Source organism: Melanostigma gelatinosum, assembly GCF_949748355.1.
Source record: "Melanostigma gelatinosum genome assembly, chromosome: 19".
Lineage (NCBI taxonomy): Eukaryota > Metazoa > Chordata > Actinopteri > Perciformes > Zoarcidae > Melanostigma > Melanostigma gelatinosum.
Genome location: NC_136652.1, coordinates 3,903,459 through 3,926,829, shown reverse-complemented (window position 1 = coordinate 3,926,829; position 23,371 = coordinate 3,903,459). Strand labels below are relative to the sequence as shown.

The 23,371-nt window shown below is 43.9% G+C and overlaps 2 protein-coding genes across 2 annotated transcripts; one reads left to right on the top strand and one right to left on the bottom strand.

The window, feature by feature from the left end:
• Positions 1 to 1,772: 1,772 nt before the first annotated feature.
• Positions 1,773 to 5,839, bottom strand: LOC306793240 (uncharacterized protein). Its single transcript, XM_079290755.1, has 5 exons — positions 5,782 to 5,839; positions 5,405 to 5,541; positions 4,049 to 4,088; positions 2,660 to 2,717; positions 1,773 to 2,575 (listed from the first exon to the last, which is right to left on the bottom strand). Exons 2-5 carry the CDS (start codon positions 5,527 to 5,529, stop codon positions 2,493 to 2,495), a joined length of 306 nt encoding a protein of 101 aa, XP_079146881.1. The 5' UTR covers positions 5,530 to 5,541; positions 5,782 to 5,839; the 3' UTR covers positions 1,773 to 2,492.
• Positions 5,840 to 10,299: 4,460 nt separating this feature from the next.
• Positions 10,300 to 16,997, top strand: mcm3 (minichromosome maintenance complex component 3). The gene is made up of 17 exons (XM_079290237.1): positions 10,300 to 10,450; positions 10,741 to 10,853; positions 11,220 to 11,428; positions 11,553 to 11,683; positions 11,798 to 12,036; positions 12,119 to 12,227; positions 12,330 to 12,483; positions 12,606 to 12,737; positions 12,819 to 13,027; positions 13,121 to 13,295; positions 13,386 to 13,512; positions 13,629 to 13,779; positions 13,901 to 14,041; positions 14,127 to 14,230; positions 14,317 to 14,390; positions 15,941 to 16,037; positions 16,154 to 16,997. The coding sequence occupies exons 1-17, from the start codon at positions 10,376 to 10,378 to the stop codon at positions 16,350 to 16,352; spliced, it is 2,439 nt and encodes an 812-aa protein (XP_079146363.1). The 5' UTR covers positions 10,300 to 10,375; the 3' UTR covers positions 16,353 to 16,997.
• The last annotated feature ends 6,374 nt before the right edge of the window (positions 16,998 to 23,371 follow it).

The window sequence follows — 23,371 nt, the reverse complement described above, 5'->3', positions numbered from 1 at the left end:
TGTACAATAGGTGTAATGATATTAAGACTAGTGGTTAGCGGACAAATGTCGGTTTAGATGGGTGGTAGTGTTGCCTACAGTTTAGATGAAGTCCAATTTTAGGAAAGTACAAATTGAGATATTCTCTCATTGGAAATAATCCCGCCTACTTGATGTACCATACAGTGTAAACTACAGGATGACTTTGCTGATATGTTTTCCATATTCACCGTCTTTGTTTAGCATGTTAGCGTGCTAACATGTGTTCATTAGTCCTAAAAACAAAGTACAGCTGTTCCTGATGGGATTGTCATTAGTTTTCTCGGTACGAGTGACACATTAAAGATTTGACACGATGATGAAGTCGGTGGATTGCCAAAGTGATTAAATTAAGCCTGAGGGGAATGTGAATGTTTGTACCAATTCCACGATAATTGGTCCAGTAGCTGAGACGTTCCAATCAAACCCAAATATTTAAACCTCACAGCGGCGCTTGAGGAAAAGGCAAGGGATCACAAAAAGGCAGATTCAAGCCAGATTCATCACATCTGGGAACATATGTACCAAATCATTTGGTACATATGTTCATGGTCCAAATGTGACGACAATTCATCCAACAGCTGTTGAGACGTTCCACGAAAAAACAACTCTGTCAACCTCACGGTGGAGCCAGAGGACAATCAGGGGATCACTAAAGTCAGTCTGGTTCATCCTCCGGGGACCTGAACATTTCAAAGCAATCCATTCAACAGTTAATTAAGAATTCAGTCTGGTCCAAAGCAGTCGATCGGCTGATGTTGCCATCCTTAAAACAGAGGGTGTCAGAGCCCCTATACCAGCTAGTTACTGAAAAGAATATTTACTGGTACAGGAAGCATATGTTCATCAAAATCTGATATACACAGTCACATTTTGCATAAACCCATTTTAAGACACCCAAACACAATCAAAGTTAGGAGAAAAAACATTTTTACATTTATATGTTTATTTCAATTTTGACTTCAACTTAAAACTCAGCTATTCTGCTTCACCAGGGCCGTGTTGGAGTGGTTTGATTAGATTGAGTGACATTGACCAAACAACCCACCTCATGGTATGACGCTGAGAAAATAGTGCTTCTAATGTTCAGTGGCAAGGGAAGCAGGATCACTGACGTCAGTGTCTCACTTGAGCATGCTTTATAAGGACAGCTCAGCAGCTTGATATGGCAGTGCATGAGACGACAAACCGGTATGACAAGAACGACAACTCCGCCCTACTTTGAAGCTTTTCTGACCTTTGGTTCACTTTCAATGCTCAGGGGCCACTCCCATCAATACTATTGCGGCAGTGTGTGGTTGATTGCGTGCAGCGTAATGTCTCAGGGAGACATCGATTATTGTTTCAATGTATGTTTTAAATCTCCTTTACTTTTACTACTGCATTTTATTTCTTACACTGTTTCTTTAATTGTTTTTAAATCTCCTTTTCTTTTGCCTCATGTTTTGATGCTTTTAATGGTTTTATGTGAAGCACTTTGAATTACCTTGTTGTTGAAATGTGCTGTACAAATAAACTTGCCTTGCCTTGCCTTACTAGCAAGAATGGTTTTTAGACTGTCTTTGTGTCCAGGACAAACAGACCCACGAGTATCAAGGAAGTCATACACGTTCGTTTACAACACAATAATTACACGCACTGCAATGACTCAGCTGGTTATAAATCGGCAAAGTGTCCCTCGAATTTTCGTGAATTGATGTGATGGATTACAAACTTCAAGCCAAACTTCCGCTCATTTATTTGTATGTGGTACAGGAGTGGAAACCAGTGGCTGCCAGTAGTGACATCAATAATACATCCCATAATCATTAACTCCACAGTAATGCAGTAGTTTGAATAAGGCTGGCAAAAATATTCAAGGTAACATGTTTAATCACCTTCTTGCCGAGAGGTAGATGAGACAATTGATACCACTAGTATATCTGTTTATTAAATTTGAAGCTAAAGCGAGTACTGTTAGCTTAGCTTAGCATAAAGATTGGAAAAGGAAGGGGGGGGGGGGGTAACCGTTGCTGCAGCTTCATATTTAATAGTCTCATACGAAGGTGGTATCAATCTTCTCGTTTAACTCTCAGAAAGAAAGCCAATTAGCTTGTTTCCCCAAATGTGGACCTGGTCAGTCAACATGATTTCCGCGAAAGCAAAAAGTTTCTGTCCTTAAAAATGTTCTACTGCATTCGACTCAGCTCCACGGCAAATTCAGAATCCAACAAAAAGAAAGTCTTGAGATGAAAAGTTCTTCCAGATGAATTCAGAATCCATGAATGAGAGACTTAAAGAAGAGGATCTTCCTTGAGGAATGATGAGTGAAGCCTGATGTGACATGGTGGGGTTGGTGGCTCGAGCTGGCAGAGGGCAAGGCCAACTTTCTGTCCATCTGTCCATTTGGGACAATGTCAAGAGTGGAAAGTGTGTGTGTGTGTGTGTGTGTTATGTGGTGCTGTGTGTTCGTGTTCAGGACTGGAACTGGTTGGTTAGGTGGTCAGAGCTGAGGGTCTGTCTAGTGTGCTGGGAGGCATGCTTTTGTGGCTCCTCCATGGTGATGTCGCTCCTGGGTCTGGAAACGTCGATGAGAAAAAACCCGTAAGTGACGCATTAACATTTGATTGAACATTTTGTTTTCCAATTACAGGGAACTCACCGGCGACTCCTCCTGTCTTTGTGCCGGCGGTCCCGTTGGGTCCTCCTCCTCCATCAGTCTGTCAAAGAGAAAGACAGAAAAGGTTGAAGGACAATAGGGACATAGCTTGTGAACAGTATGTCCGTGAGGTAAATATGGAGCTAAGACCGGAAACAAGGGCTAACAGTACGTTTGGGGCGTTTTGGAGCTTGCTTTACGCATGATGTGTGGTTGTACATATTAAACTCTCGAAGTGAGGTCCCTGGCAAAAGCAAAGGAAAGTAACAACAACTGGAGTCGAACATACCAACAATGTTTCTGGAATTCATTTCCTCAACATCAGAAAGCCTTTCAGGAATCTATCTGTAACCTTTGTCTCACTGAGTGAGAATATGCTCCACGTCCCTGCGTCAAGATGAAGGGCTACAATTTGCAGCTTTGATTAGGTTTCGGGTGACTCAACAGATACTGATTTGTTCGTTTTGCCCTTTGTGTCTCGTTGTTTGTCCCTCTGCACTCCTGCTAATTCCATGAGTCAGACAACGCTTGACTCAAACCGTATGCTGTGCCATGATATTGCATTACAGCATATTATTTTTACCATTTTAAAGGCAGGGTAGGTAATCTTCTGTAAAAACATTTTTGGATATTTTTTTGTTGAAATTCTCAGTACATCCTGTTAGCAATCAATGAATCAAATGCTGTGACAGAAAAAAAAAATCTGGCATCTGTGGCTGTTGCAAGACTGTAGTTATCCAATCATTACATTCGGCTGGAATGTAGTGATTGGACGGGCTACCCGCCTGTTGGTTGGTTGAGTTCATTGTGATCATTTTGGGGGAGCGGCTTTAGAGGGAGGCCTGATGGGACGGGCTGTCAGTGTTGATGGCTTGGCGCTAGTGCTGCTAGCTACTTTCACTGAAATATAGTTGGCAAAACTGGACTGAGGTTTTCAGGTTGGACAACTTTAAGAATGAAATCGTAAAAGTATCATAATCACAAAGTGAAATATGTTCCTGCTGATTCCATACGTCACACCCCAAACGTTTGTCATTCAGGCTGATCATATTCAGGAAATATTGCTCATGATGTCATAACAGCCAGGTAAAATTCTTTCTAATGTTTCACATCATTAGACATTTTAATTGACGGCCTAATCTATTTCCATTCGTCCCACGGGCTTGCATGGTTTGAATCTAAGAAGGCCAGAAGTGGCTACAGTACCACAGCCTCTACTTCCTCCTTCTGATTGTCATCCGCTCTCATTTGGCAGCGACTGAACTGCAACAGATACTACATTGTGATATTGAAGGTTGAAGGTGATGTTGCACGAATGGAGCGAGCTGTTAAGTGACAGACCATTCGAGAAAGAAGCGGAAACAGAGAGAGAGAGAGATGAGAAACAGTTACCGTCATTCCGGCATTCACGTCGTAGGCGTTGCCAACGTTCCTGTTGATAACAAAGGAGAAAATTAGAGGCTATCACGTGTTACGATGATGTGCCATATCTGTCACTTAAGGGGACAAATGTGCATATAGTTCTATTTACATATGTGGATTTGATTTATGGCTCAAGACCCTTAAAACGCTGTCCGTCTGCCACCTGTTTTCTCTCTGGCTTTTTATATTGTATCCTGAATACATCCTGGTTCACCAGGTCCTCTGGTCTCCGTCCCCTGCTCTACAACAAGTCTTTGTGCCTGTAGTTCTGCCGTCAGCCACTCAAAGGACTTGAAAACATCTCCTGCGCATTTCCAAAAAATGCCACACTGAGTTAGTCATTGGCCTTATTCGTTTATAACAACGTTTCCAGCACTTATAGGTTGAAGTTGTGAGATCTCAAGTCAGACTACCGTCACCTTAAAGTCTGCATTGTATTACTCTGAAGATGATGCCCGTCTCTGGGGATGAAAGCCAACCCAGCGTGCCAACCAGCCCTACTGGAGCCATTGTCCTCCTTCTGTGTAAAGAACCAAAGGCAAAAAAAAGTGGGGGCATCGGATATGTACCGAAGAATTCCTTTATGCAACATGTGTCTTAACTCAATCAACCCACGTTGACAGCGCTGTGTTCCCCTCCTTGAATTAAACAAACTATTTACGGGTCATGAATCCTGTCCATCACTGCCGTCCCAGTTTCATTCCTCTCAGTGACACAAACCAGCAATGGAATGTACAGAAACAGGCTGCAGAAGATAAGACACTGGTATGTTCGGTGAGACAACCGCAGTAATGGGCGTGCAAACACACACACACACACACACACACACACCCACACACACACACACACACACACAACGATCTTATTGGGAAGAGCAGCGCTGTTGAAGGTTAATGATCCAAGCCCAGCCCATTTGGCATCAACACCCTCAAATAAAAATGATATCTGACAGCAACTTCTCTGCTTCGTCCTCTTCAAACAGGCAACGCCCTTCATCAAAAAAATGAAACATCGAGTCCAACGAGTCCAAGTGATGCATAGCTATTAAAGCATCTTTATGTCCGGGGAAGGAAAGAAATGAATCAGCCGGCGCATTGTGAGGCAAACAGGAGAAGACTTGTTTTATTCTGGGCGGCAGCGTCGGGCACCATTACTCACACCTTGGGTGACACTGCTCTTAACTCCTTTCACTCCCTTTGAGTGACAGCACAGAGAAGAGCAATCCATCAAACGCGGCGTATGTTCTACAGTATGCTCGAGGAGGGCTCGGCACTAACACACTCAAGTTAATTGTCACTTTCCCTCAATGAACATGTTTCCCCTCACCTTTGACAGCGGGCGCAGAGGGTGAGGAGAGTGACGCTGAGGATGAGGAAGACGATGAGGGAGATGATGCCCACCTCTGGGGATGAAAGCCAACCCAGTGCGCTTACCATCCCAACTGGAGCCATTGTCCTGGTGTTCTGAAAGAGAAGGGCAAAATGCAGCAAAAGGTGTCAACAAAGTACAGGATTACAGCGTCAAAGCAAAACTCACCAGCAACCAAAGTGGCTGTCGAATATGTGGAATTAACATTCATTTCTTCAATAAGGTACAATCTGATGCTGTCCAGTGAACATGCAGCATCTCACATTCTTCAGATAACCATGTTCTTTCAAAAAGACAATATAGCAACACAAAAACCCACAGGGTTCACTACTTACATTGTATGCTGCTTGACTCAGCGGTAGCTCAGTCACTCACTGCTGTCAGTCACTCAGCTGCCGTTGCTTTATGTGGCTCGCAGCAGGCAGGTGACTCGGGGAGGGACTCGGGGAGGGACTCGGGGAGGGACTCGTCTCATTGGTGTGCTGTCTGTTGAGAAGGAGGTGCTGACAACGAGCCCATGAATGGGGCCATTGTGTGTTTTTTCTGTCACTAAATCAACAAGCAAAAAGCCAGCGACAGTAGAGTACATGTCTGAGATCAACTTCCTTCATGAGCATTCTCCTGCCTTCAATGGGAGGCTGGTTCACTGGGGAGGGAATCAGCGGTGAAACCCTTCAGGGATCTCAGATGTTAACTGATAACTGCACCACATTATTCTTACTGTCTGAATTAACGTTATCACATTTTTCAATGACTAACTTTCTCTCTCTCAATATCTTGCTCGATATGACTTTTCTATTTTAGCTTCCATTAGGCACTGGTGTTCGTGTCACCTCTTATTCACCTTGTATTTATATTCTTGTATTTAATCTTTGTTTACTTTTTCTATGCAACATGTGTCTTAACTCAATCAACCCACGTTGACAGCGCTGTGTTCCCCTCCTTGAATTAAACAAACTATTTACGGGTCATGAATCCTGTCCATCACTGCCGTCCCAGTTTCATTCCTCTCAGTGACACAAACCAGCAATGGAATGTACAGAAACAGGCTGCAGAAGATAAGACACTGGTATGTTCGGTGAGACAACCGCAGTAATGGGCGTGCAAACACTGTGTTTGTTTACTTTTTTTGTTGTTGCTATTCTTCTGTTGTAATCTTCTCGAATTTCCCTCGGGATTAATAAAGTTCTACCTTATTTTATCTTATCTTCACTGATTGTTACACACACTCAAAAATCAAGATTTATTTCATGATCATGAACAGCATTAGATTTATTCCCGAACATAAAGTGTGCTGTCTAAAGAGAAGGCTGGACTTCTCTATCATCCCACTGCCTGCCAGCCAGCGGGATGATAGAGAAGTCCAGCTCGGTCTTCTTCTCCAGGCAGACGCTCCATGAACAGGGAGGAGAAACCAGACCTGGTACCACCTGTGGGAAAGCAGACCTGGTACCACCTGTGAGAAAGCAGACCTGGTACCACCTGTGGGAAACCAGGAGCACTGCACTGGTCAGACTGAGGACAGAATGCGATCATATAGTTAGATGACGGGTATTGGTTCATTAACTGGTGATTGTGTCATAGTGGTGAACTATTTAAAATGTCTGCACATTCGCCCGATACTGTAAACAGAACAGAAGATGGAGTCAAAGCTACAACCCAAGCTGGAGCATAAACCTATGAATATGATGACTATAGCGTCATCAGTATCTCTAAAGTTTCTCTATTGTGTTTTTTATTAAGGTTTTTATTTCATTATTTTGTCCATAGCCGATATGACAAGTTCTGCTGGCGCATTTAATCAAACATAACAAATGAAATCTGTGAGCTACAGCCAAACTACAACATGAAGCTTTGCTTCTTTCAACATTTATTTAATTGTAATCATGATGATTTGGTGTCCTCTGGTGGCTCAAAGTTGTAAGTGGATTAACGGCAGAGATGTGCTGTTGACTCTGGTACAGCTGTGTGTGTGTTACATACATACTTGTGTCAGGACTGTTGCTCGTTCATTAAAATGCAAATGTCCCGTTTCAGTCCAATGAAGAGCAAAGCTCCACCATCCTCATCCACCCCGAAGTGGTTCTGGATCAGCGCTCCTATTAGCGAGGCTCTGCAGAGAGGATGACTTGATCAGGTGCTGACATCGATGCCCTCTGTGTCGGACCGGGATTAGTGGAGAAGAAAGACTCAGCGACTTCAGCCATCCTGTTTGGGACCTCAGGGTCAGGCCTCGGCCTCTGATCAGGATTTGATGCTTTGATCAGAGAATCGGTCAGTCATCCGTAAACACGCTGCTCTGCTGCATTTCAATCCAAGTGACCGCTGCCCCCTGATGCCCATCATCCCCACAGCGTACCGCAGCAGAACACCACCTTCAACGTGTCTCTCTCCACCGTCACCATCATCATGTAGTCGCTCAGCTGATGTCCAGCAGATCCTCACAGAGCACTCTCCTGTTGGCTCTGATACTAGAACCCTGTTGGCCAGGATCAGACATTCAATCTCTGCTCCGTCATTTCGGATCAAATTGCCACGATTTAACCACGTTGAACTCATTACTTGAAGAATATTAGGAGTCAATTCTGTGCTCAAAGATGGGATTTTAGTTTTGACTCAGACGTCCACATTCACAGTTGGTCGTTGTTAATTGAAAATGATGACGTGTTCGTCTCTGTGGGGATTTATAGATTTTAATTTAACTGTGCTGGAAGAGTGTTGCTGTTATTTATTGGAATTATGGACTGAAGCTTGTTCAGCAGATGTAAGAAGCTGTTGATGTTCTCTGACTTAAAGCTGTGCTTCTGTTAGCTTCACTTTGTTCCGTTGGACAGAAACTCTTCATCAGTTTTTGTTGAATTACACAATTCTGTTGCAGTTGAAGTCCGAGCAGACGGTATCCTTGATGTGACTAAAGATGGAATCACCGGCTCAGCAAGATTTAACATGAAATGCACAAACAGATTCACTACAGGAGCCACTTTGAAGAGAGTCAACAGAGGTGTTGTCTTAGTGAATGATGCTGTGATGAAGAGCTTTGTTCAGTGATTGTGCTGCTGCTCGGCCTGCTTTAAACCCTGAACAGAGATTCCTCTATTGGTAAAAGAGGAAACGTGATGTGGTAAGACGCCAGCATGTGTACAAAGGCCCAATGCTGTGACGCCTGCTGCCATTGTTTCAAAGCATTTCATTCTGTTCGAAGCTTCTGCGGCTTCAGAGAAGCAGCATCTTGAATGGTGAGCACACAGAGCAAAGGAGGAGACCGTTTAAATGTTTACTTCCCACCTGTGAAGAGCTCTCTGAAGATGATTTGTTCCCTCTGTCAGGGTCGGCCTGGTGGAGTCTAAAACCAGACTCCTGCTGGGAATTCTGGAGTCATTGCTGTTTTTTGCTTTTATGCTACATATTTACTTTATGTTTCACTAATGGAGACGTGAACTGAAGGAGGAATCGGCTGCATTTCAATAATAGTGCCACAAATAGTGAGCTTTGAGCTAAATGCTAATGTCGGAGTGGCAACATGCTAACAGTGATATATAGCAGGTGGTCCACATGTTAGTTTGCCGTGTTAGCATGCTAACTCTGCTAATAAGCACGACACACAACGGATGCCGCTTGTTGTGCAGGTATTTCGTCATAAACCAAAGTATTGGACAAGTTGAACTTCTGAAGTGGTGACAGTGCTGATGAAAAGTCATCAGTCCAATAGTTATAAGTTATACACACACACACAGCCCTCCCAATGAACACTGTACTGTCACCATATTTACTTTCGGTTAAAGCATTGGTGTGGCCCTTTCCTGCCTTTGTCAGTGTGAGGCCCTGGGCCTTAGGGTTCTCCTTGCTAACACTCTCCTAGAAATGAAAGTCACACAATATCATTAAAATACTAAATACTTCAAAAGGTTGTTACATTTTTAACAAAAGCAATGTGTCTGCATCTGCATAAACATGTTGTTGTTTTGATACGAACAAAATGCTGTGAAAGTACATGTAATACTGGCAAGTGACACTTTCGGAAGATTATGCCTGTATTGGATTTTGAACAAATTCACAAGAGATGTTTATGTTTTCTAAGGGTTTATAAAACCCTGTATAAATGTTTATATTTTTATATTTATTATGTTATTATTATATTTATATAATGATATAGTATTGGATGTGGTGGAGAGTGTATATTATGTTTTCAATATTTATTTATACCTCCATGCCAACAGTGTCTGAAAGAAGAACGTGAGTCCTGGGTTACACATTAACATCCCATAACTTTATGCACAGAACTTCTCTAATTATCAAAACAGATTATACATGATTATGTTTCTAAAATATGAATAATCTCTGATCATCATCGATAACAAGCTACAGCATGACTTTGTGGGCTTTAAGTAGAGTGACGTCACTATATACGGTGTTTAGCAGTTGTACGATAGGCCTACTATGATAAACGTATGTGGACTAATTTGCTGGCTGCGAAAGACAAAAAAGAATCCAACAAAATGTGACTAAATGGAACCTCCGTAAACGAGCTGTTCCTCGTGACTTTTCGTCATTTTCGCTTTACAAAATGCTTCCACGCTTCCGGTTTCAGGCACTTTTTGGGCGATTATAAGGCCGCAGTGTTGGTTCTCTCCGACACAAGCCACAGCCAAGCCACGACCCCTTTCCGGCTCCACTTTCGCGCGAGTTCTTGAAGGGGCGGGCTCATTTGCTGTCACGGTGCATTCTATTGGACAGCTGTACGCTTACCCGCCAACTATGCAAAACGCGCGTGCAGAGTTGACCAATCGCTTCTCACGCTCTACTTGTACCCGGCACGCAGTGGCGCGAAAATCTCCTCAGTGTGTAGTCCGCCGGCAGCGAGGCGCTCACCGTACCAAACTCTGTAAACATATTTAAAGATTTTTAAAGCGCAATATATAACATCCCACCATGGCAACCGAGGTCGTAGATGAGCGGGAGATGAGAGAGGCTCAGAGGGATTACCTGGACTTTCTGGACGACACTGTAAGTCCGATTTTTATCCGGTTAAACTCTTTGTTGTGGCAAATATATGAGGAACCATGCGGCCATAACAAAAGAACCGCCTTCCATTGGACCAGTTTGATCACTAATGTCACTGTTGACAGGTAATTGACATCGCTTTGCTAAACTCTACATGTTACTACGACCCTTGGTGCGACAGTTGAGTTTAGTTCTCCGTAATCTGATGCATCTGTTCCCATAAACCCAGTGAAATCATTCTCGAATTATTATGGGTTAACAATGGGGAAACCCTTTATGTCCGTTTCCTGCAGCAAGACCAGGGGGTTTACCAAAGCAAGGTCCGGGACATGATCAGTGAGAATAAAGCTCGACTCGTCGTCAACATCAACGACCTGAGGAGACGCAACGAGGCCCGGGCTGCAAAGTAAGGAGAGAGAGAGTGTGTGTGTGTGTGTGTGTGGTGAGAGTGAGAACTGATATGTTTGTTATTACCATGGCTCACAGTCAGCTGATCTAAGAAACCGTTTTGAGTCCCTTAATTCTCACCCATTATGATTCATTGCATATAATAACCAGTAATCAGTTTTTTTTAGTGTTTACAAACGTGAGCTGTTTTGATCCCTCACACTAACGTTTCTGTAGCTGCTGTACCACTGAATACACATCTTGACTTTGATGTAGACTGTGTTTTTTGGTGTGTTATCATTCCCCGTTTACAACCACAAAACAGCCTCCAGAGTGAAAGTATATGAACTCCTCCTCGGCTCGTGTGTTTTGTCGTCTCCTCCAGACTGATGAGCAATGCCTTCGAGGAGCTGCTGGCCTTCCAGCGGGCCCTGAAGGACCTCGTGGCCTCCGTGGATGCCACCTACGCCAAGCAGTACGAGGAGTTCTTCGTCGCCCTGGAGGGCAGCTTCGGCACCAAGCATGTCACCCCCCGGACCCTGACCTCCCGCCTGCTGGGCAGCATGGTGTGCGTGGAGGGCATCATCACCAAGTGTGAGTGTGTGGTCGGCCCCCCCCCAATTTTGCGCTCTACTGCTTTGTCTCTTGCCTTCATGTAGTCATTTCTCAATGCTCACGGTGATGGTTAGAACGCGTATATCGTTGCCTTCTTCTTTAGGTTCCTTGGTGCGTCCTAAAGTAGTGCGCAGCGTCCACTACTGCCCGGCCACCAAGAAGACAATGGAGAGGAAGTACACCGACATGACCTCGCTGGATGCCTTCCCTTCCACTGCCATCTACCCCACCAAGGTAACGACACTATAACTTGATCTGTGTACTCCTCTGACTGGAGCAGTTTTTGGCTCCATGCCTTTTCCGCTCCACACACATCACCTCCTGTCTTTCTGTCCCTCTCTCGACAAGGACGAGGAGAACAACCCCCTGGAGACGGAGTTTGGTCTCTCCGTCTACAAGGACCACCAGACCATCACGGTGCAGGAGATGCCGGAGAAAGCCCCTGCCGGCCAGCTGCCCCGCTCCGTGGACATCATCCTGGACAACGACCTGGTGGACGTAGTCAAGCCGGGAGACAGAGTGCAAGCCATCGGGACGTACCGCTGCCTGCCCGGAAAGAAGGGGGGGTTCACCTCCGGAACGTTCAGGTGAGACGGGATCAAGTGTGCGCCGCAGCTGCTGAGTTTTCCCTGAGTTCTTTGTTATTAATTAACCGTTTCTCTTGCTCAGGACCATCATGATAGCCTGCCACATCAAACCGATGAGCAAGGAAGTGTCCCCCAACTTCTCAGCGGACGACGTGGGCAAGATCAGGAACTTCAGCCGGATCCACTCCTTGGTAAGACTTGGATCCTTCGAACTACTCGTAGCTCGCACCGGCTCATTGTGAGAATGAGCTCCCTTTTTAATCCTCCCTTTTCTGTTTTTATTTTTTGCTCAGGATGTGTTTGATCAGCTGGCTCACTCCCTGGCTCCCAGCATCCATGGCCACGAGTACATAAAGAAGGCCATCCTCTGCATGTTGCTGGGCGGCGTGGAGAAGGTGTTGGAGAATGGGTCGCGCATCAGAGGAGACATCAACATCCTTCTCATCGGTACTGCCGTTTATTATTCGTGCTAATGACACTTCAATAAAAAAAATCTTTTCCCAATACTAATGAGCTGTTCTGCTGCACTTTGTTGGTTAACCTCATCACGCGCTCTTCTTCTTCACCAGGCGATCCATCGGTAGCGAAGTCCCAGCTGCTGCGTTACGTGCTTCACACAGCACCCAGGGCCATCCCCACCACCGGGCGGGGCTCCACTGGAGTGGGTCTGACCGCCGCCGTCACCACCGACCAGGAGACCGGTATGATCCACGCTGGCGCGCAAACGTTATTAGCGTCCCTTTAGCCCACGCGCTAACTCTCTGCGTCTGTCCCTCCCCAAGGCGAGCGCCGTCTGGAGGCGGGCGCCATGGTGCTGGCCGACCGCGGCGTGGTCTGCATCGACGAGTTTGACAAAATGTCCGACATGGACCGCACGGCCATCCATGAGGTGATGGAGCAGGGCCGCGTCACCATCGCCAAGGCCGGCATCCACGCCCGCCTCAACGCACGCTGCTCCGTGCTGGCGGCCGCCAACCCCGTCTATGGCAGGGTGAGCAGCCCGTCGAACGAGAACTCTTTGTCTTGATTTACTCGTCTCTTTTTTTCTCTCTACAAGTGTTGACCCCGCTCTTGTCTTGTGCAGTACGACCAGTACAAGACCCCCATGGAGAACATCGGCCTCCAGGACTCCCTACTGTCGCGTTTTGACCTCCTGTTCATCGTGCTGGATCAGATGGATGCCGAGCAGGACCGCGAGATCTCCGACCACGTGCTGAGGATGCACCGCTACCGCGACCCCCGCGAGCAGGAGGGAGCAGGTGCTGTGCACGAGGACTTCTTAAAACTGCAATCTGTGTATTATGTTGCTGTTTGTTTAAAAATGTCCTTGGTGTTTTGTTTTTTTTCAGCCATGGCTTTTGGCGGGACAGTAGACGTCCTGGCTACTGAAGACCCAGACGCTATAGTAGAGGAACACGAGGAGCTGCAGATCTACGAGAAACACAACAACCTGCTGCATGGAAGCAAGAGGAAGCGGTACGCACAGCAGGGACAAAAAAAATAAGTCATTTTTATCCACATGTACAAAAAACATCTGGGTGTCTGGTTTAAGAGAATAACTAAAGAGAGAAGTACTGTGTCATTTGTCTCAGGGATAAGATTGTGAGCAAGGAGTTCATGAGGAAGTACATCCACCTCGCCAAGGCGGTGACACCTGTGCTGACGCAGGAGGCAGCCAATCACATCGCAGAGGAGTACACGAGGCTGAGGAGCCAGGAGCAGATGGGTGCCGACATGGCCAGGGTGAGCAGCAGCACGCACACGCCTTTTTATGCAGCGGTTCTATTGGGGATGTACAGAAGGTCTGAGCAGAGGTCTAATCACAGCAGACGTTTAGATTTTGCTCTGACCTTGTCGTCCTCAGACCTCTCCAGTGACGGCCCGTACGCTGGAGACGCTGATCCGTCTGTCCACGGCACACGCCAAGGCCCGCATGAGCAAAGCCGTGGAGCTGGAGGACTCGGAGGTGGCCGTGGAGCTCGTCCAGTTCGCCTACTTTAAAAAGGTCTGTCGCGCTGTGTCTGCTCAAGGATGGAATGATGTGTTTTTAACATGTGAATGGAGCTCATATTGTCCGGTTTCCTCCGCAGGTCCTGGAGAAAGAGAAGAAACGCTCGAGACAGGAGCGGGACTCTGGTTCAGAGGAGGAAGAGGAGTCCTCCACTCAAAGTTCACAGAAAACCGCCAAAAAGAGGTGACGCTTTTGATACATAATTCTTATAATTTTTTGTAAAAGCTCTCACCGCCATCATTGATAACACTATCCTGTGCGTCCTGCAGGGGGCGATGTGGTTCTCAGGGCAGCGAGGCCTACAGCCCGTATGACTTCAGCGAGGAGCAGGAGGTTCCTCAGAGTAAGCATCACTTTTATTACCTCCCCACACCGCTGTAGTCTGCATTCACATTCTCTGTCACTCGTTCCAGACACAACTGAACATTCATTCTCACTTCAGCACATCTACCTTCTCCTGTTCCACTGTGTTCTCTCTTTTTAAAAAATATATATTTTTAAGAGACTCTCTTTTTGTGGATGAACTGCAAATTAAATTTTTGTGTATGAACTTTGTAGCATGAACACTATTGAGGCTGACCGTCTGTTCACTACATTTAAAATAAAATGTAATAGCTAAGAATATCCAATCAACATGGTTCTTATAATCCTGGAGCACTGCCACTCTTCTCTATCCAGTCACAGAACACACATATATGGATATGCATGCAAATAAACAGACAAAAATATTTTTTTCATAAAAACTATCTTATAACGTGTTAATTGCAACTTGCATGGTGTATGGCCCAACTTATTCTGATAGTCAGTGGTGGAAAGTATCTACGGAGATTAATATTTGAAATGCTTACACTTGAGTATTTCTATTTTGTTACTTTATTCCTCTACTCAAGTACATTTTTAAAGCTGTAGCTACTATTAACTTTTGCAGATCAAGATTTTGCATACAAAACTTTTAAACAACTTGTGAAATAGAATGCATTGCGACCGATAAACCTGGTCATGGAACTAGAATAGGAGTAGAAAGGACATTTCCCTTCAAATCAACGTAGCAGGATTGTTAGAGCAGCGACCATGTCCAGTGCATCGTTGCTATAGCGGCTTGGTTAACTTCCAAATAAGCGTGTGGACTCACGGAGGAGTAGTTTTGCAGTAACAACTAAAACAAACAGTGTGGTCAATTTAAAAAGCATGGTGTGTATATGAGTACATTTTAACAACTTAATTCTTCATCCACCCACTTGTCACAGCGTAGGAAAGCAAAACATTTTTGAGCTTAGTCTCTGTAACCATGTGTAGTATTTAAGTATTGTGGAATTAGCATGCTAGCTAGCCGACGAGTTCGCTAGCATGCTATCTGAGCACAGAAAATGAGCCGAACAGCGAGCTGGTGGCCTACGGCAACGCTGGGTGTAATGTTTGCTCTTCCTCGCTCCGGAGAAGGACACGCTAACGTTGCCTCGCTAACTAGCCAGCTGTATGCTAGTTAGTTAGCTAGCTAGCTCTCAGCTAGCCAGAGCTTTGTCCACTCATCTTCCTGGCAACCTCTGAAAACAGTTACTCAGTCAGTTCTACTCCAGTCCTATGAACTTGCCTGTAACAGCATATTCATTTGTTAAAATGATCTCGACCTCACAGATAACATTACATTACTTTAAATTCCTTCTGATGTGTTTATACATCAGTTATGATAAATCTTAAAGTACCATTTTATTAAGATTACCTCTTCCACCAAGGCTGAAAATAACAATGAATAGCGTTCCTGTATGACGTGTAGGTTCACGCAAAGCAGCCTCTTCAAAGCAGCCTCTTCAAAGCAGTTCAAAGGATGGAACCCTTACTTTAAGCATGCATGTTCCCGACTGGAGTTCTCACGTTGGTCGTTCTGCTCTCTAGTTCAGGCCGGCACCCCAAAACCAGCCAAGCCCCAGCGGGAGGAGGAGCCCATGGACGCCGCGTCACAGGCTGAAGACTCGGAGCTCTCCGCAGAGAGGTAGGCGGCGCATTCAAACAAACAAGTGTATCAATGCATTCCAGATATGTTCCTCACGATCAGCTACTACTTGCTATAAATAACGCTGCGTTCCTTTCGTGCGCTTCCTTCACCAGGCTGAAGGAGTTCAAGTCCTCCCTGTTCGCCGTGTTCCAGTCCGCTCACGCTCAGTCGGTGAAGATGACGAACCTGACGGACGACATCAACAAAGGGCGCGAGTGCCGCTTCACAGAGCCAGAGGTTCGCGGCGCCCTGGCTCGCATGCAGGACGACAACCAGGTCATGGTGGCTGACGACATCATCTTCCTCATCTGAGGGACTGACGTTGATTGCATGGACTTTGAAAGAAACCGAGACTTGTATTCAAATGCACATTCATTTTTTTCTGTACCGTCATGCATCCTCTGTTTCATCTCTTCATGTGGCACACGCAAAACACACCCTGATCTCCAGTGAGTTCCTCACATGAGGCACCGATGATGATCTCAAACTGTTTATTGTCCCGATGGATTTGGATCCACTGTGGTGCAGATTGTTCCACTGTTGCTACAGCGGGATAATGACATTAAGTGGCATACCAACACTTCTGATGTCTGGATTTGTATCTAGTTGAAAATAAGTTTTGAAATTGTAACTAGTTGTGTATTAAAAAATAAATGTAATGGGACACGACTTGGGTTCTTGAATTAATGGTCAAGCGCTATATTACAACATGTTACTTCATACCTTTTACCTCATGTGCAGGTGTGACACATCAAGATGCTGATTACACAGCGTCGTCATTAAACAGGTGTGACACATCGAGATGCTGATTACAAAGCGTCGTTATTAAACAGGTGTGACAAATCAAGATGCTGATTACAAAGTGTCGTTATTAAACAGGTGTGACACATCAAGATGATGATTACAAAGTGTTGTTATTAAACAGGTGTGACACATCGAGATGCTGATTACACAGCATTGTTATAAAACAGGTGTGACACATCGAGATGCTGATTACACAGCGTCATTAAACAGGTGTGACACATCAAGATGCTGATTACACAGCGTCATTATTAAACAGGTGTGACACATCAAGATGGTGATTACACAGCGTCGTTATTAAACAGGTGTGACACATCAAGATGCTGATTACACAGCGTCATTATTAAACAGGTGTGACACATCAAGATGCTGATTACAAAGCGTCGTTATTAAACGGGTGTGACACATCAAGATGATGATTACAAAGTGTCGTTATTAAACAGGTGTGACACATCGAGATGCTGATTACAAAGTGTCGTTATTAAACAGGTGTGAGACATTGAGATGCTGAATACACAGCGTCCTTATAAAACAGGTGTGACACATCGAGATGCTGATTACAAAGCGTCATTATAAAACAGGTGTGACACATCGAGATGCTGATTACAAAGCGTCGTTATAAAACAGGTGTGACACATCGAGATGCTGATTACAAAGCGTCGTTATAAAACAGGTGTGACACATCAAGATGCTGATTCCAAAGCGTCGTTATTAAACAGGTGTGACACATCAAGATGCTGATTCCAAAGCGTCGTTATTAAACAGGTGTGACACATCAAGATGATGATTACAAAGCGTCGTTATTAAACAGGTGTGACACATCAAGATGCTGATTCCAAAGCGTCGTTATTAAACAGGTGTGACACATCAAGATGCTGATTACACAGCGTTGTTATTAAACAGGTGTGATACATCAAGATGCTGATTACACAGCGTCATTATTAAACAGGTGTGACATCAAGATGATGATTACAAAGCGTCGTTATTAAACAGGTGTGACACATCAAGATGCTGATTCCAAAGCGTCGTTATTAAACAGGTGTGACACATCAAGATGCTGATTCCAAAGCGTCGTTATTAAACAGGTGTGACACATCAAGATGCTGATTCCAAAGCGTCGTTATTAAACAGGTGTGACACATCAAGATGCTGATTCCAAAGTATCATTATTAAACAGGTGTGACACATCAAGATGATGATTACAAAGCGTCGTTATTAAACAGGTGTGACACATCGAAATGCTGATTCCAAAGCGTCATTATTAAACAGGTGTGACACATCAAGATGCTGATTCCAAAGCGTCGTTATTAAACAGGTGTGACACATCAAGATGATGATTACAAAGCGTCGTTATTAAAGAGGTGTGACACATCGAGATGCTGATTACACAGCGTCGTTATTAAAGAGGTGTGACACATCGAGATGCTGATTACAAAGCGTCGTTATAAAACAGGTGTGACACATCGAGATGCTGATTACAAAGCGTCGTTATTAAACAGGTGTGACACATCAAGATGCTGATTCCAAAGCGTCGTTATTAAACAGGTGTGACACATCAAGATGTTGATTACAAAGTGTCGTTATTAAACAGGTGTGACACATCAAGATGCTGATTCCAAAGCGTCGTTATTAAACAGGTGTGACACATCAAGATGATGACTACAAAGCGTCGTTATTAAACAGGTGTGACACATCAAGATGCTGATTCCAAAGCGTCGTTATTAAACAGGTGTGACACATCAAGATGCTGATTACACAGCGTTGTTATTAAACAGGTGTGATACATCAAGCTGCTGATTACACAGCGTCGTTATTAAACAGGTGTGACAGATCAAGATGATGTTTACAAAGCGTCGTTATTAAACAGGTGTGACACATCGAGATGATGATTACAAAGCGTAGTTATTAAACAGGTGTGACACATCGAGATGCTGATTCCAAAGCGTCATTATTAAACAGGTGTGGCACATCAAGATGCTGATTCCAAAGCGTCGTTATTAAACAGGTGTGACACATCAAGATGATGATTACAAAGCGTCGTTATTAAAGAGGTGTGACACATCGAGATGCTGATTACACAGCGTCGTTATAAAACAGGTGTGACACATCGAGATGCTGATTCCAAAGCGTCGTTATTAAACAGGTGTGACACATCAAGATGATGATTACAAAGCGTCGTTATAAAACAGGTGTGACACATCAAGATGATGATTACAAAGCGTCGTTATTAAAGAGGTGTGACACATCGAGATGCTGATTCCAAAGCGTCGTTATTAAACAGGTGTGACACATCGAGATGATGATTACAAAGCGTCGTTATAAAACAGGTGTGACACATCGAGATGCTGATTCCAAAGCGTCGTTATTAAACAGGTGTGACACATCAAGATGCTGATTCCAAAGCGTCGTTATTAAACAGGTGTGACACATCAAGATGTTGATTACAAAGTGTCGTTATTAAACAGGTGTGACACATCAAGATGCTGATTCCAAAGCGTCGTTATTAAACAGGTGTGACACATCAAGATGATGATTACAAAGCGTCGTTATAAAACAGGTGTGACACATCAAGATGATGATTACAAAGCGTCGTTATTAAAGAGGTGTGACACATCGAGATGCTGATTCCAAAGCGTCGTTATTAAACAGGTGTGACACATCGAGATGATGATTACAAAGCGTCGTTATAAAACAGGTGTGACACATCGAGATGCTGATTCCAAAGCGTCGTTATTAAACAGGTGTGACACATCAAGATGCTGATTCCAAAGCGTCGTTATTAAACAGGTGTGACACATCAAGATGTTGATTACAAAGTGTCGTTATTAAACAGGTGTGACACATCAAGATGCTAATTCCAAAGCGTCGTTATTAAACAGGTGTGACACATCAAGATGCTGATTCCAAAGCGTCGTTATTAAACAGGTGTGACACATCAAGATGTTGATTACAAAGTGTCGTTATTAAACAGGTGTGACACATCAAGATGCTGATTCCAAAGCGTCGTTATTAAACAGGTGTGACACATCAAGATGCTGATTACACAGCGTTGTTATTAAACAGGTGTGACACATCAAGATGCTGATTCCAAAGCGTCGTTATTAAACAGGTGTGACACATCAAGATGTTGATTACAAAGTGTCGTTATTAAACAGGTGTGACACATCAAGATGGTGATTACACAGCGTCGTTATTAAACAGGTGTGACACATCAAGATGCTGATTCCAAAGCGTCGTTATTAAACAGGTGTGACACATCAAGATGTTTATTAAAAAGTGTCGTTATTAAACAGGTGTGACACATCAAGATGCTGATTCCAAAGCGTCGTTATTAAACAGGTGTGACACATCAAGATGATGTTTACAAAGCGTCGTTATTAAACAGGTGTGACACATCGAGATGATGATTACAAAGCGTAGTTATTAAACAGGTGTGACACATCGAGATGCTGATTCCAAAGCGTCGTTATTAAACAGGTGTGACACATCAAGATGATGATTACAAAGCGTCTTTATTAAAGAGGTGTGACACATCGAGATGCTGATTACACAGCGTCGTTATAAAACAGGTGTGACACATCGAGATGCTGATTCCAAAGCGTCGTTATTAAACAGGTGTGACACATCAAGATGCTGATTCCAAAGCGTCGTTATTAAACAGGTGTGACACATCAAGATGATGATTACACAGCGTTGTTATTAAACAGGTGTGATACATCAAGATGCTGATTACACAGCGTCGTTATTAAACAGGTGTGACACATCAAGATGCTGATTACACAGCGTCGTTATTAAACAGGTGTGACACATCGAGATGCTGATTACACAGCGTCGTTATTAAACAGGTGTGACACATCAAGATGATGATTACACAGCGTTGTTATTAAACAGGTGTGACACATCGAGATGCTGATTACACAGCGTCGTTATTAAACAGATGTGACACATCAAGATGATGATGACACAGCGTCGTTATTAAACAGGTGTGACACATCAAGATGATGATTACACAGCGTCGTTATTAAACAGGTGTGACACATCAAGATGCTGATTACACAGCGTCGTTATTAAACAGGTGTGACACATCGAGATGCTGATTACACAGCGTCGTTATAAAACAGGTGTGACACATCGAGATGCTGATTCCAAAGCGTCGTTATTAACCAGGTGTGACACATCAAGATGCAGATTCCAAAGCGTCGTTATTAAACAGGTGTGACACATCGAGATGATGATTACAAAGCGTTGTTATTAAACAGGTGTGACACATCGAGATGCTGATTCCAAAGCGTCATTATTAAACAGGTGTGGCACATCTAGATGCTGATTCCAAAGCGTCGTTATTAAACAGGTGTGACACATCAAGATGATGTTTACAAAGCGTCGTTATTAAACAGGTGTGACACATCGAGATGATGATTACAAAGCGTAGTTATTAAACAGGTGTGACACATCGAGATGCTGATTCCAAAGCGTCGTTATTAAACAGGTGTGACACATCAAGATGATGATTACAAAGCGTCTTTATTAAAGAGGTGTGACACATCGAGATGCTGATTACACAGCGTCGTTATAAAACAGGTGTGACACATCGAGATGCTGATTCCAAAGCGTCGTTATTAAACAGGTGTGACACATCAAGATGCTGATTCCAAAGCGTCGTTATTAAACAGGTGTGACACATCAAGATGATGATTACACAGCGTTGTTATTAAACAGGTGTGATACATCAAGATGCTGATTACACAGCGTCGTTATTAAACAGGTGTGACACATCAAGATGCTGATTACACAGCGTCGTTATTAAACAGGTGTGACACATCGAGATGCTGATTACACAGCGTCGTTATTAAACAGGTGTGACACATCAAGATGATGATTACACAGCGTTGTTATTAAACAGGTGTGACACATCGAGATGCTGATTACACAGCGTCGTTATTAAACAGATGTGACACATCAAGATGATGATGACACAGCGTCGTTATTAAACAGGTGTGACACATCAAGATGATGATTACACAGCGTCGTTATTAAACAGGTGTGACACATCAAGATGCTGATTACACAGCGTCGTTATTAAACAGGTGTGACACATCGAGATGCTGATTACACAGCGTCGTTATAAAACAGGTGTGACACATCGAGATGCTGATTCCAAAGCGTCGTTATTAACCAGGTGTGACACATCAAGATGCAGATTCCAAAGCGTCGTTATTAAACAGGTGTGACACATCGAGATGATGATTACAAAGCGTTGTTATTAAACAGGTGTGACACATCGAGATGCTGATTCCAAAGCGTCATTATTAAACAGGTGTGGCACATCTAGATGCTGATTCCAAAGCGTCGTTATTAAACAGGTGTGACACATCAAGATGATGATTACAAAGCATCGTTATTAAAGAGGTGTGACACATCGAGATGCTGATTACACAGCGTCGTTATAAAACAGGTGTGACACATCGAGATGCTGATTCCAAAGCGTCGTTATTAAACAGGTGTGACACATCAAGATGCTGATTCCAAAGCGTCGTTATTAAACAGGTGTGACACATCAAGATGATGATTACACAGCGTTGTTATTAAACAGGTGTGATACATCAAGATGCTGATTACACAGCGTTGTTATTAAACAGGTGTGACACATCAAGATGCTGATTACACAGCGTCGTTATTAAACAGGTGTGACACATCGAGATGCTGATTACACAGCGTCGTTATAAAACAGGTGTGAGACATCGAGATGCTGATTCCAAAGTGTCGTTATTAAACAGGTGTGACACATCAAGATGCTGATTACACAGCATCGTTGTTAAACAGGTGTGCCTTGGGCTGGTCCCAACAGAACGCCACTTCAAAACGTGCAGTTTTATCGTGAAAAAAGACATTCATTGGGAGCTCTGAACTCTGGCTTTCATGTGACTAGGACTACAGATGTGCATTTTTTTATTTGCTACTCGAGTCGGTTACGATGTAAAATTGCTGTTTGGTCAAGACCCTGGTGTACCAGGACGTCGAGCACTGTTGGCTGCACCACCAAATTCTCAGAAACGACAGCTGGATACGTCTCGCGGCAGTGAAACGATCATTCGATTCACATACGACGTCTCTGCTGGACAGTCCTGCAGTTGGCATGACAATGGGAAGCTCTCTCAAAACCTGAGACATCTGTGGTGTTGTGAGATATATCCCATATTGCAGAGCGGCCTTTGTTTTTTTTGTGACTAGCCCAAGACACACCTGTGTAGTAACTTCAGCATCTTGAATCGCCACTAAGGAGAAGTGCAACAAAGCGAACTTTGTTTTGACCAGAACGGGAGAAATAAGACTTTTGTGTGTGTAGAAAATATCTTTTTATTTCAACTCGTGAAACTGGCAGCAAAAACAAATATGATGCGTTTATATTTGTTGTGCAGCATACATACTTTGCATCCTGAGAAGTCACTGCATGCCCCATGCACTTGCAATTTTTGTTTCATTTTTACCTCTTTACTTAAGGCTTCATTCAACTTTTTTTTCTTTTTACT